This window comes from Pezoporus wallicus, unplaced genomic scaffold (assembly GCF_028554395.1).
Source record: "Pezoporus wallicus isolate ANWC-B61680 ecotype Strahan unplaced genomic scaffold, APGP_CSIRO_Pwel_v1 contig_8542, whole genome shotgun sequence".
In the NCBI taxonomy this organism is placed as follows: domain Eukaryota; kingdom Metazoa; phylum Chordata; class Aves; order Psittaciformes; family Psittacidae; genus Pezoporus; species Pezoporus wallicus.
The window spans coordinates 4,222,696-4,236,046 of record NW_026640148.1 but is presented as its reverse complement, the minus strand read 5'-3'; the positions used below and the strand labels follow the sequence as shown (position 1 = coordinate 4,236,046).

The window sequence follows — 13,351 nt, the reverse complement described above, 5'->3', positions numbered from 1 at the left end:
GAGCAGACATTGCCAAGGACTAATCTCACAAACTCTCCATACACAAAACAATTGACTACAGAAGAGTTTTGTGCATGAATGATTTGAAGAACTGAGGCTGTAATTGTAAAGGGGAAAGACTAACAGTGCATTCATTTAAGACTTTGTTGAGTAGAGTTTTTGAAGGTCTTTATTTTATGTTTCTTATGTATATTCCAAAGGTTGAATAAATCTCAGGAATTGCTTCAGCAATATGTGTTTATGTCACAGGTCTGTTTTCAAACCTATCCATAACAGAGGGGGTCACAAGTAACCATGCATCACCCAGTTACAAAAATGACCATAAAACCCATCTCACCGTTTGTTTTATTTGTATATAGTTGGGTTAAAATCAAACATAAATACTGGCGACGGGGGTAAGTGAAAGGCTGTTTCTGACCACTTACTTTACAACACCCAGACTAGCATTAACATGAATAAGATATTTCACCAGATACTCATGCATTCTAAAGTTTTATCACTAGATGAAGCGGAAACTCAATGCTTCTTACAAGAAGTGGTCCGTGAAATCAGATTTGCAATGCAAAAATTTATGGTCCCCTTTGTAGTGAAAGCCTGTGACATGTTATCTCACTTTAAGTAACCAGTGCCAGATATGCAACTTTTGTTATCAAGTTACTGTCTCCCAGAAATGCATTTTTGGCTCTTTCAGCTGGTCTAAAGACCTGTTTTAGAGTATGATGGTGGCAGCTAATTTTTCTAGTAAGAATTATAAGATAAATGTAAACCTCTACATAAGTGTTGTATATTCTAACACACACATTCAGGGGAAGTGAGGGGAGAGGTTTCTATAGCTAAACATGATCTCAAAAAATTCTTCCATATGTGGAAAAAATGGCAAAGCTAACATATAAATATAGATATATATATAAATATACACACACTGAGCAGTATGTATACATTTATATCACATTCATTAAACTTCAAAACATAAAATAAATTCATTTCTGTAAGCAAAGGAGAGGTATAACTTTTCAATATACAAAATCCATCTCCTGGAGGTACCATAGACAGCAAAACCTATTTTCTACTTTTTACTTTTAATACAGTTCCAGTTTAGCTGGTCTTTTAGTCAAATTACAAATTTAATATAACTGAGAGGTATATGAGAAATCATCTGTCTACAATATAGTTACAATTAAGAGGTAGGAATACCAAAAGCATTAACAAATCTCACAAGCTTTTACTGGCTTTTACTTACAGTAAGAAATTTTGAGTAGAGCACAATGTTTGTTAACTGTAAAATGGCAGTATACCAAAATCAAGAACTAGAGTATCCCTGAAAGATAAATTCAAACTCAAGAGTACACCCTTCCAAATTTCCAGGATCTTTGTTTTGTTCCATCAAACCCACAATGTAATCTGCAATGAAATTTAGGTTTGAAACCAACCATATTATCCTCAAAATCTGGGCAAGTTTCTGCAGAAGACTACTTCAATTCTCTTTTTAGGGTAGACAGAAATACTAAGATGTTGGAGGCAGAAAAAATCCTTTGTATCTATCTACTGTGATTAGCATATGATAACACTTACTGACTTTTGTGAAATGCTTAGACAGAATTTTTATCCTCATTAGAAAAGAAGTATTTGCCATTCAGTGTTTATAATAAACAGTATAGCTATTATAATGGCATAAAATTTAATCAGGAAATTGACCTTTTACTGGTGACCAGATTGGATTTTATTGCATTCAGTTCAACAAGTCTGAACAATGTGTGATATGAAACACAAGTTCTTTGTTCCAGGGGAAGAGTATGTGTAGCAGAAATGAAAAATCAGAGAAAATACTTAAAAATGTGAAACCATTTATATTTGCACTGCACTCCTGACATCTCAAAATACTAATTTCGCACAATACTACTTATTTACAGTGGATATGGCTGGGATTGTTTATACTGAATGTACCATCAACCAAACCTTGCCCTGCCCAAATTCCTAAATTAAATAAATCCATGTGACTCCAATGAGCTTAGTGCAGGCTCAGCAATGTGCTAATGCAATTGCGTGCTTCCTTGCAGCTTGAGGCACCAGCAGAACAAGTTCACAAACATTTAATGAACAGACAAGGCAAGCTCACACCTGCCCAAATATAACTTGTAAACATGCAGGATAAAGAAACACACAAAATACTAAACAAAATCTGGGTCAGCTATAATATACCAGTACTCTTATATACTAAAACTTCACTGGTGCTTTGGGTTTTCCCTTATTTTTGTTTCTTCTTTCCCAAACAATTACAGGACAAAGTTTTAATACTGCAGAAAACTTCCAAACGTGATATTTCAGTTTTCCAGATATTAAACTTCTGCTCAGACTGAATGTTCTACTCCCAGTCTACAGCAATTTGAAGAATTTTATGCTTATTTGAATAAGATAAAATAATCTGTTTTGGTTTATGTTTGTCCTCCTTTTGTGTTGTTTGTTTTTATGTTTCTTTTTTAAAGACAAACCCCTGTTTCAATACTCCTAAGGCCTACTCAGGAGTTTGAGGTTGGCAATTTTCCAGTATTGCCACAGAACATAAGGCATTATGCTAACAGCCAAGGCTGCCAAAAACCACAAAGTAGCATGCACTTCTTTCCCCTAAAATAACATATGGATCAATACAGTGATTTGCAGATCAGGTTCCGACACTAAAATAATAATCGTTGTTTGACTGTCCTGTGGCTCTGATTTCAAAGTCAGCTACCTCAAACAAAATTCCATCTGATCTGTTCAGAGTTTTTCACATATCGTCTTTCAGCAACTCCAAGGATATTTAGCAGTTCCAGCTGATGAACAAAGACCTGTTGCCAAGACCAGTCACCACTTTACAAATCAATAAACACTTTTTTTGAGAGCACATGGTCTTCTTCAAAATGTTACATTTTTAGTGGCGTGCTCCAACTTTGCAACAGTCAGACTGTTGTCAAGTTTCACGCATCGTTGCAGATGATTTCTTTTCTCAAATGGGTAAGTTTACCAGCATACTTTAAATAATATTTTTAAAACAACATGTATTTAATACTAAGATAGGAACCAGTTAGTTCTTTAAAAGTTGGTTTTCTGACTGGAAAGGTGGAAGTAGGGGAAGCTTCACAGATACACACTGCCCCATCACTGTCCTAATACGGATAACTTTTCCTTTAGGTAAGAGGATAGTTCAGAAACTTGAACTACCTTTTAGGCCTCTCTGCTGAGATTTCAGAGTAAATGGAAAATTTGATGTTGAGTTTGCAACACATTACTTCTAAACAACACCACCTTGCAGAAGGGCCATCAAAAATATTTTAAATTGGAACAAAATCTATAAACAGAATGGATTAAAAGAGGGAAAAGGATATGCTGTATGCTTAGACACCATGTGACATTCCATCCTCAATTAAAGCTTTTAAGAATAGGGACAACATTTTGGAAAGCAGCCACCTCCTACAGCCTTATGGCACGCCCTATGATATTCATATTTTTCTGAACATCAGATTCTTTTTACGAGAATATCATCTCTCATCATAAAACAAAATTAAAACACATTTGTAGCCTTGGTGATCATGATGTAAGGCATTCGGGTTTGACTCGACTACAGCTTAGGATTTGAGAAAATTGTTATTATAGGAGAAACACCTTACATTTTATGTCTTTAAAAATCTCCAATACTATGGGAAGTAAGATTTGATCTCTTTTTCTAATCATCAAGATTAGCAATAAAGTATGAAAATTCTTTAGATTGTTATATCTTCAGTCTGCTACTGTGTGAATCAAATTCTTCCATATGCCCTCTCAAATAGCATAACATCCTGTTAAAAAGGTCATCAGACTAATTTAGGTATATCCTCTACACATACATGTCTTAGATCACCTACACAACTTCTTGTAAGTCTCCTTTTTTTATGTAGAGATGCTGCTTTTAATTCAAATAATGAAGTACACTTTTTTACTATGCAGTCTAAAAGCAGCAACTTGAACTAAGGACCTTTCAACCACATAGCAATGATCTTATGAACTTGAGCAAGAAAGTCCTGGGTGATAGCAAAAGAATGCTATTTGTTTTGTGGGGACCATCCTAGAGTTAGAGATCTGGTCATATGTGCCCATAAATTAGTGACTGTTTCAGAGATAGCAAGGAATGTAAAATGCCCACAGAAATTTAATAGTAAGTGAATACAGGTGGCTAGAGCTTGAGGCTCAGAATAGGATACATATACAGAGGGTCAGTAAGGCTTCTGATTAGAAAACCAAAGAGAATGAAACGTTGCAATTTGACCAGAGGTGTGGCTAGCAAGATAGAATTCCCTGTTGGTTAGTAACTTACAGGCCTGTTAAGATACTGAAAGTGCATGAAAAAAAATTACACAAGGACTTCAGTACAGTAAGGCAGCTGTGGCAGGGAATAATAATGTGCTGATTCCTATCAACTTTGAACAGTAACAGCAATTTGCTTCAAGAGCACACAGTCACTTGTGCCTGCAAACAGGCACTTCCTTCAAAACATCTTCAATACAAGCAAGTAAACTGAAAGATGATGTGGGCAACTGAGGCCAAGAAAAAATGTTTTTAAGGAAAACAAGTAGAAAAAACATGTAAAGGTGAGAAATAAGAGAGGCAGGGAGTTGGACAGCAGGCTTTGTGATGAAGTCTATGTTATCAGGTAGGACAGCTTCTAGATCTGGAAATTCAAATTTATGCAGCCATGTTAGCTGATTTTTGCTTTTGTGGGTTTTGATTTTTTGTTTTGTTTTATTTTCTTGTGTTCCAGATAGATCTTGGATGCAATCGTCTAGATTAGATTACTGTAATGCACTCTACAAGTGGCTATGTATTACAACTCCTTGGAAACTAAAGCTAGTACAGAATGCTTATTAAACTCATTTTCATGCTACAAGTATTACGTCCACACTCCAGGATGCATGCTGACTGCCAGAATGTTTCCAGGTGGAATTTAAGACAGATTGCCAACTCTCAAGCCAAAACTGAAGTAAATAAATTTAAGTTTTTACTGTAAAGCTGCAAAATTATCTTTTTCCCCAGTTTTTTTAAGGTTCGTAAAAATGGTTAGTATTGCAATGTTGGCAATTGCAATGGCAGCACTCACTCCCCAGAAACTTATTTGTATCAAATAAAAATCAGATGCACCAACATAATGAAGGAACACATCATGAATCATTGTAACATGACCATGTGTATATGCAGAGAAGAGCCAGTCTTCCTACTGCTTGTGAAGTTTTCTTACATCTTCCCCTAAGTCCAGACATACAAGGGCAAAATAGAAGATTGTCAACCTATACCTCACCCTAAACAGAAAAGCAGAAAGAGAGGGAATAAAGGCAAGTGGCTGGACACTTGGCTCCCAAGAACAACTAGAAGACATAAACACATCCATTACGTCTGAAAAACGTGCCTGACTAGCTCCTTCAAGAGAAGTTAGAGATCTTATCATTTACTACATCTAGAACCATGCTGCCTATACAAGATACAATATTGAGTAACAGTTATAAGAAAAATATGATAATTTAAACAAAATGGTAATACCCAAACCAATGTAAAACGCATGCATATCTCAAGCAGGATGTGTGCGTATATTTCTTCCAAGAGACTGGTGGTACACCATTCTCTTTAAAGGAGTATAGACTTACAGTAGCATATATAATGTTTTACATCACTGAGAAATGTCTTATTCTTCATGACAAATACGTGCTCAAATGCACACGTACATTACTTTTATAGCCATACATAATAACATACATGTATTTCTCTAATATAAATGTAGCATAAACATTTACATTAAGTATTATCCATAGAAATGAGTAATGTTTCAAAATTAATACTATATGTTCAATTATCCCTTTCTCTCCAGAATTTTTCATAAAACTTTCAAATACCCTCCCTAGCACTCACTAAATTAAATGGCATTTATCTTACAATATGCACCACTTTCTTATACCCTTAGAAAATTAAAAATGCGCTCTGACGATTTGCAACTTCCCTACTTTCTCAGTTTATTCTGTGGTTTCAAACCTCTTGCAGTATGTTGGATTATGGCCACATATCTAGATTTTATGTGTAATACACAACTGAATGGGAAATACAGGTTTGTATTGCACATGGCAATATAATTGCTGTACAGAAGAATGCTGTATGAAATGATGAGTAACACAACACAGAAAGTATAAAAAGAAAAAAAACCCTGATTGAAAAATGTAACCTAAAGCAATGGCCACAGTTCACTCATAATTATCATTGACAGTCCTGTTCTCAAAGATTATTTCAGGGAGGATTTTGCTTTGGATCTTGCTTTAGAAGTAAACATTTTCTGGGCTAATCCATTCTTCACAGAATCTGGAAATTTAGGGATGGCAATACTTCGGAAGAACACCTACTCCAAGCCCAACACACCAACACAAGGTAAAATAAAGCTATTATCATAGCTACAGATATTTGCCTAATCTGTTCTTAAAAATCTACAAGAAAGGAGCCTCCATTACACCTATATGAAAGAATGTCCACATTTTCTTCCCACTTGCAGATTTACTAGACTTCACAGTGAAAAAAAAAAATCTTTTTTTTTTTTTTTAATAACTAACCTAGTTATTTTTGGTAAAATTATATTTACCACTCCTACTCTTTCTCCAGTAGGCACTGGAATACAATTGATCAGAGTTTTCTTTACAACATTTTACATACTAGAAGACTTATGTCTCCTCTTTAGTACTTTCTAGACTAAACAAACCCAGTTCTTTAAGCCTTCCTCACAGGTCATGTTCTCTAAAGCTCCTATCATTCTTGCTGCTTTCCTTTGGTCCCTTTCTAATGTGTCTATCTTTCTCTAGGGTATGGTGACTGAAACTGTATACAGCTTTACATATGAGGTCTCAGCAATGCTCAAAAGAACAGAATAATTGCTTGCTGCTTCTTTTCCACTATTACATCCATCCCAGAATTAGATACAACTTCATTGCAATGGTATTGCATTGTGCAATCCAGATTCCTTTTTCCATGCTACTGCCTCATCAGTGTATGTGATTTCTCCCTTGTAAATGGAATTGTCTTTACTGAATTTGAGATTATTTATTCCAGACTTTCTCTCTAGTTTATTGAGACTGGAGCAGCTTAGTGAGTAGTTTAACTGCTCCTACTATGCGTGAAACTTCTTGCAGCTTGGTTCTTTATCAGCAATATTCATGTTTTCTTCAATTTCAACAATGAAATAATTCCTAAAAGAATACTCTGCAGAAGCAGATAAAGGGCAGACCTCTTTGGAACCCTGCTGTAACCATCCCAACCGTCTGACAATGAGTAATGGAAAATTTGTCTGTAGTATGTTATTTGTATGAGTCGCATACCCATCTCATGGTGATTTCATAATTAATTAAATTAGTATTACTTCTGGTTACAGCTTTTATATTGTAATGCATTTTTCATTAATTACATTACAAACCATGTATTTATTTGTATATTACAAATATATAGTGGGACAGTGTTAAAGGCTTTATGAATGCAAAGAATGTAACAGCTACCACTTTCTTCTTTAGCCACAAAGCCAGTTACCCTATCAAAGGAAATTAGATTTGCTAGACATAATTTGTCCTTGATAAATACAGGCAGACTAAATATGGGATGGGTATGCTATGTAACAGCCATCTAGACCTGCATTCTGTTCTAGAGAGTTGCCCAAAGCTGTCACTAGGAAAGAGAGCACGAAAACAGTGACTACACAGTGAAAAAAAATCTCGTATCTTCAAAAAAGTAACATAAAAATAGTTTATCTGATCTAGGAGAGGATCTGCCAGTTGATGATTAAGAAAGAGGATAAAGGCAGAGCAAGTATAAAGGGATCTGATACACACTGAGATTACTGGGTACATAATGTCATACAGTCTGATACAGACATCAAGCTACTGTAAATGAACAATAAAAAGATTGTTGGCTTTCTATTGATTCACCGATTGATAATTTATTCTATAACTTTCCAGGGCCTAAAATAAAAATACTCATAGATCCCCATACATTTTATATATAAAGATGAGAGTTGTTTGCTTCCCTTAAGCCTCCAAGGATTTCCTATATCCTGTGTAAGAGCTGCTGAATATACTAATAAATAGTTCAGAGTAAAACTGAGAATATTATTACTAGTAAATACAGTAAAATAGATAGTACTTCATGTGCCCTATCTTTAATCATATACCCACTTCCATCAGTCATAAAATTTCTTAATTTTTTTAAGCTCTTCAAGATGTTTTGATACATACCTTCATTATGCTTTTTATTTGCTTTTTTTTTCCCTGAATAACCCATTATGGTGCATTACAAACTGCCTTCTTCACTAAATGTCAGCTTGCTTACATTGTCTTGTCCCTCAAATTTTATTTACAGGTTCAGATTTCTTGATTTAGTGTCCAAGTTTTTGTAACATAGAGGTTGTTGTTACCTTTTTTTTCACAACTCTTGCCTTCATTCTATTTTTCTCATTCTATTCCTTGCACAAACCCAAAATCTTTTTAATTTAATTTTATGGTTATTTTCAGACAACCTTGCCTTCTTTCCTAAACTCAGCAAAGTTATCTCTGTCAATCAGAAACGGAACAAAAACCAGACAGTAAGTCCTTAATATCTTTCTCCACTTTCTAAAAAAAAATGTTGTTCTTAACATGTTCCAAGAACTCGAAGGATTCTGTGTTCTGTTATTCAGGGGATTTTTGGTGATTTTTTTTTTTTTTTTTTTAAGTTGGTATCCAAGCAATTGAGTTTTCTAATACTTACGAGTTCCCATCTTTAGTACAGCTCTTTTGGTTATTCTAAAAAAAGCATTATTTGCCTCTTTGTCTCTTACTCCTGATTATCATACATCCCCATTACAACTTTCCTTTTTTTTTTCTACCCAGACATTATGAATTTATAAAATAATTTAGTATCAACAATGATTCTTCATATAAAAGCAATGTTTTATTTTTACCCAGGGGTCTCTACATGAGAAGAGTTATTTCTATAAACTGTTTTTCCTAATACTGATGAATACATATATGGGTAACTTTCCTTCTTGTCCTAATGTGACTGAGCTCTTCGTTGAAATCCTACAGTTTTCAAGTCTTACTCATTGTAGTAGGCTAAAGAGTCATGTAGTCACACCAGACAAAAAGCCGAATGTTTCAATTGTTTTAGGGGTGAAAATAAATACCAGAGCTATTAGTTTCAGTTCAAATAACACATAACTTGCTTATTTTTTCTTTGAAATACTTATATTGAATTATCAAAATAGTAAACTTCTAAATCAGAAGGTGAAAAAAGAGGTGACTAACCTGGTCTGGAGAGGGTCTGTGGTTGGAGTGTTGTGGCCTCCCAGGAGATCGATGATGGTGGTGGTGGTGATGGTGGTGGTAGTGGTGATGGTCATCATCGTAGTTATCTGCCATCAGTTTCATCCTGTTTTGTGTCTGTTTAAAATGTAAAGTGATATGATTCTATTAAATGTTGGAATGTATCACTCTAACAGTGTTTTAGGAAGGTCTTAGCTCTTTCTTAGCTCCTATTACTTTTATTTTTTGGGGGGCTGTAAAAATCTAACAACAGAAGTCTGGACTGGCTCACAAAGGAAACAGAAATAGAAGATAAAAATATGTGAACATATCTTCTGTCTCAGTAGACTGCACAAAGTAGGATTGCACAAAGCAGTCAGAAGAGGATATTTATTTAATTGTATACCAAGATCACCCTGCTAAGCAGTAAGTTAAAGGATAATCAAGTGATAGAGACACAGGCACTTAGAAAAATAAGTGATTATGGAACTTGACATGTTACTGAATGAAAGTCTTAGATACAGAGCAACACTTCAGCTACTGTTGTGTACAGATAATAAAATCTACGTTACTATGAGATAACAGGATACATCAGTGCACGTTATCACTATTACAATTATCCCATACCATGAAATACATCAACCGGAATAATTCAAACCTTGCTCATAATATCAAAATATCTTACCAGCAATTGCCCAATGGCAGTGGATACAGTACTTATTTTTTCTTTACGTCCAGGACTATCATAAGATTGATTTGCCTATGAGAGCAACCCTATATGAAAATCTTCCATTAGGAAAAAATCACTAGTAAGAATATTTTAATGGAAAATGTAAAATCTCAACTCCCCGATTTTAATGTTTGGGGTTTTGCTTTGTTTTGATTTTTATTGTTGTTTTGGTTTGGCTTAAGTAGAAAACAGACTTGAACAAAAGCAAACTAAATGTTCCTATTACACAGTATTTTAAGTAAAACAAAATCTAATGCGATGAGAACTATGAACCACAGGAAACACAGGAAATCCTGATGTGCCTTTTTACCCTTTTTTTTTTTTTAATTGTCACAATGCTTCTCAAGCACTTTATGTGTCCATTAGAAGCATCATAGAAAACGATTTCACAGGAGGACACCTGTACTATGTTCAAGTAAAAACAAACAGCCAAACTAAACCTTTAAGTCCTTCACAATAACAAGACAGAGGAACAACCACAGATGAGATATGCACATGCTCTAGCCAGTGTCAGACTCTTTCTGAGCATCTCAATAGCACTAAAAGAGCATCTTCTCAGTATGTTACAGAATAAATGTCTTCCAGAGGTCAAGTGGTGGATTCCTTTGAACAGGAATTACTCTGGCACTATATGGTATAATTTCACATTTTTAAATGCTATTTTCTGCACAGTTGGAACCATTCCATTTTCTCCCTTCCAGATAAGAAGATGGAAGCATACAACTGTATGAATTTCAACTATGAATTTCTACTGATTTTGCCAAAAGACAAAGTCAATCTAAAACATCATAGTTGGTCTGTTTGTCTTTAGATTCAAAGAGGAAGGCCTTTTGAACAAAAGAGTGGAAAAGATGGAGAATTAATAGACAAATAATAACCCACTTACTGTAAACACTGTAATACCCTACCTCTTTGGGGAAGCTCCTAACATTTTATTGGTTTATTTTCTTATCAATGAACAGCCTTAAATTTCCTACCTTTCAACTGTGTTCCATAAAAGAATGCAAAAGTTAAACAAGATGATATATGCAATCCTAAAAGTGTCCCCTGTAATGAGGTGTCGGGGATTAGATGTGTCATGGCATAAGAACTGTAAATGAATGATGTCATCTTTCTAATTTGGTGCTGAAATATAAATAAACCACTTCTAATGTTTCTTCCTTTTGGATGTCAGATTGCAGTAAAATGCACACAAAGAAACGTTAATGCGATAGTACACCTCCTTTAGTGTGCCTGTTCTGGAAAAGCAAAATATATAAGAAATGTGAAATGAAAATTTCTTTTCCATTCAAGTGATCACCAAATCATCCAAACTTGTACATGACCTGTGATTGTCACTGATTTCTTAAAATGATGCTAAATATTTTGCAAAACATTATTTTTAAAAGCTTTTTGGTTTTATTCATTAGCTCCTCACAATAACTAATATGATTTTGAGGTTCTGTTTGTCTTTGCTTTAGCTATTGTCTGAGTGCTATACTTCCACACTGAACTGTATTTTCCAGGTATGCTTAGCTTTGACTTAATAAGTACAACACATAATTTCAAACTTCCAAAAGTAGAACGCTTGAGAAGGATGAACAGAAGGATTTCTGATGGAGTAAGAAAAGCAAAGCCATGCAGAGGAATAATACAACCCTTTCAGGTCCTTCTAAACAAAAATCTGTAATGTTACTTCTGTTTGCTTTCCTTGCTAACTCTTTTAATCTTTCATAGGCTTTGAAATGTCAGGTATATTTTTATTTGAGGAAGAAATTAATTAGCCACATTGGAATTCGGTCAGGACTCCAGGGCTTCACACCCCTACACCTACATACAAGCACATACACAAACACACAGAAAGGTCTATATATTATAGGACATTGGTTTATCAGACCCACAATAAATCCTCACTGTCTGGGCCCCATATCAACACATTAGGAGAGTGCTTCAGTGCTCACTGCAAAGGAAGTATACCGCCTACTGTCTTGGCAATGTCATGATTTCCTGCAACATCTTCAGCAAATCTGTAAATCTCCTATCCAAGAACATCCAAGACCTTCTCTTACATTACTTTTGAAAGTGTAATAGATTATTCAATATGATCTTCCTGGGTGATCAGGAAAGTCAGTCTTGGAATGTCAAATTCATGAAAATTAGTGTGATGAACATACACACATTTAAATTGTTCCATATCAAATTTGCATCATGTTACTCTGCATGAGTTACTCCATATCTGAAATAGTTATATAGTTTAATATTTTATTCACATTTTCTTCTAAAAACTATTACTATTGATATGGTTTTCCTGAAGACAAATTTCTTAGAATTTACATTTCTTAGAATTTACCGCTCTGACAACAAAATTATCACACTAACAGTTTGTTTTGAAAATGCCTGTTGAAAACCAGGCCCATTCCTGGAAAGGAGCAGGTTTTAATTTGGATTTATATTAGCAAAGAAAAAATTGTAATTTGTAAAATGCAACAATTAATTTCATCTCCTACAAAACATGTACAGACTTAATTTTAGCCTAAACAGTTTTCTCAGATTTTTTTTTCTTTAAATTTATTGACTACATTCAATAAATACTGCATCCATTTTGAAATAAAGGAATGATAGAAGAATTAAAAGCAGCTTAAATCTAGGTGCACAGGTATATTAACCCTTAGGGCTTGAAACAGTTGTCTTTGATCATTCAATATCACTATTTGCCAAGCTGTCAAGGTCATGAATGGTATGTGTAACTGAATTTTTAACCCACTTACCAAAGAATTTATGATCTAGCACCATAAGAAAACTGACAGATATTTCTTGTCCTCCTAAACTTCTGTTGAGTTTAATTAAGGATCTATTGAAGTGAAATGAAAGTCTTTGATTGACTGGTAACAGACTAAATAGCTTAACAGCAATCTGTAACTGTAAAACTATAATATTAAAACTGTCTTTTAAAAAATATTTTAGCAAGGTGGCAATAGAGAACTATGCTTTGATCTGTCATCTGGATCAAGTTAACAACAAAACTCTCATGAATGAGGTTCAAATGAGGAAAAATAGTAAGATTTGTTGCTCTGGGATATAGGTGTAATATATTCAATAGATGTTACTTTCCTTCAGTTTTTCTTCTCAGTCTCTCTGCACTAAATGGAATTTGAAACATTTCTAGAATATCCATTTTCAATAAGGTAGGGCTTTTCCCTATATAATAAGGGGGGGAAAGCAGATATAAGGCCTACATGCTATCCTGGAAATATAATGTAGTCTGATTATTAAAGCATGTAATTTAAAATCGAGAGACCCACATTCTAGCTTTGATTCTGCAATGGCCTTTTGTTTG

At 34.4% G+C, this 13,351-nt stretch overlaps 1 protein-coding gene across 5 annotated transcripts in view; it reads right to left on the bottom strand.

Annotated features, from left to right (window-relative positions):
* ERC2 (ELKS/RAB6-interacting/CAST family member 2) overlaps window positions 1–13,351 on the bottom strand; it is a 498,505-nt gene that overhangs the window by 122,673 nt on the left and 362,481 nt on the right. For all 5 annotated transcript variants that reach the window (XR_008973235.1, XR_008973236.1, XR_008973233.1 and 2 more), the window contains one exon: window positions 9,309–9,443. Coding sequence is in view for 1 of the 5 variants with exons in the window: in XM_057417556.1 (XP_057273539.1) it covers window positions 9,309–9,443 (135 nt within the window). In the remaining 4 variants the exon portion in view is untranslated. The remainder of the gene's footprint in view (window positions 1–9,308; window positions 9,444–13,351) is intronic.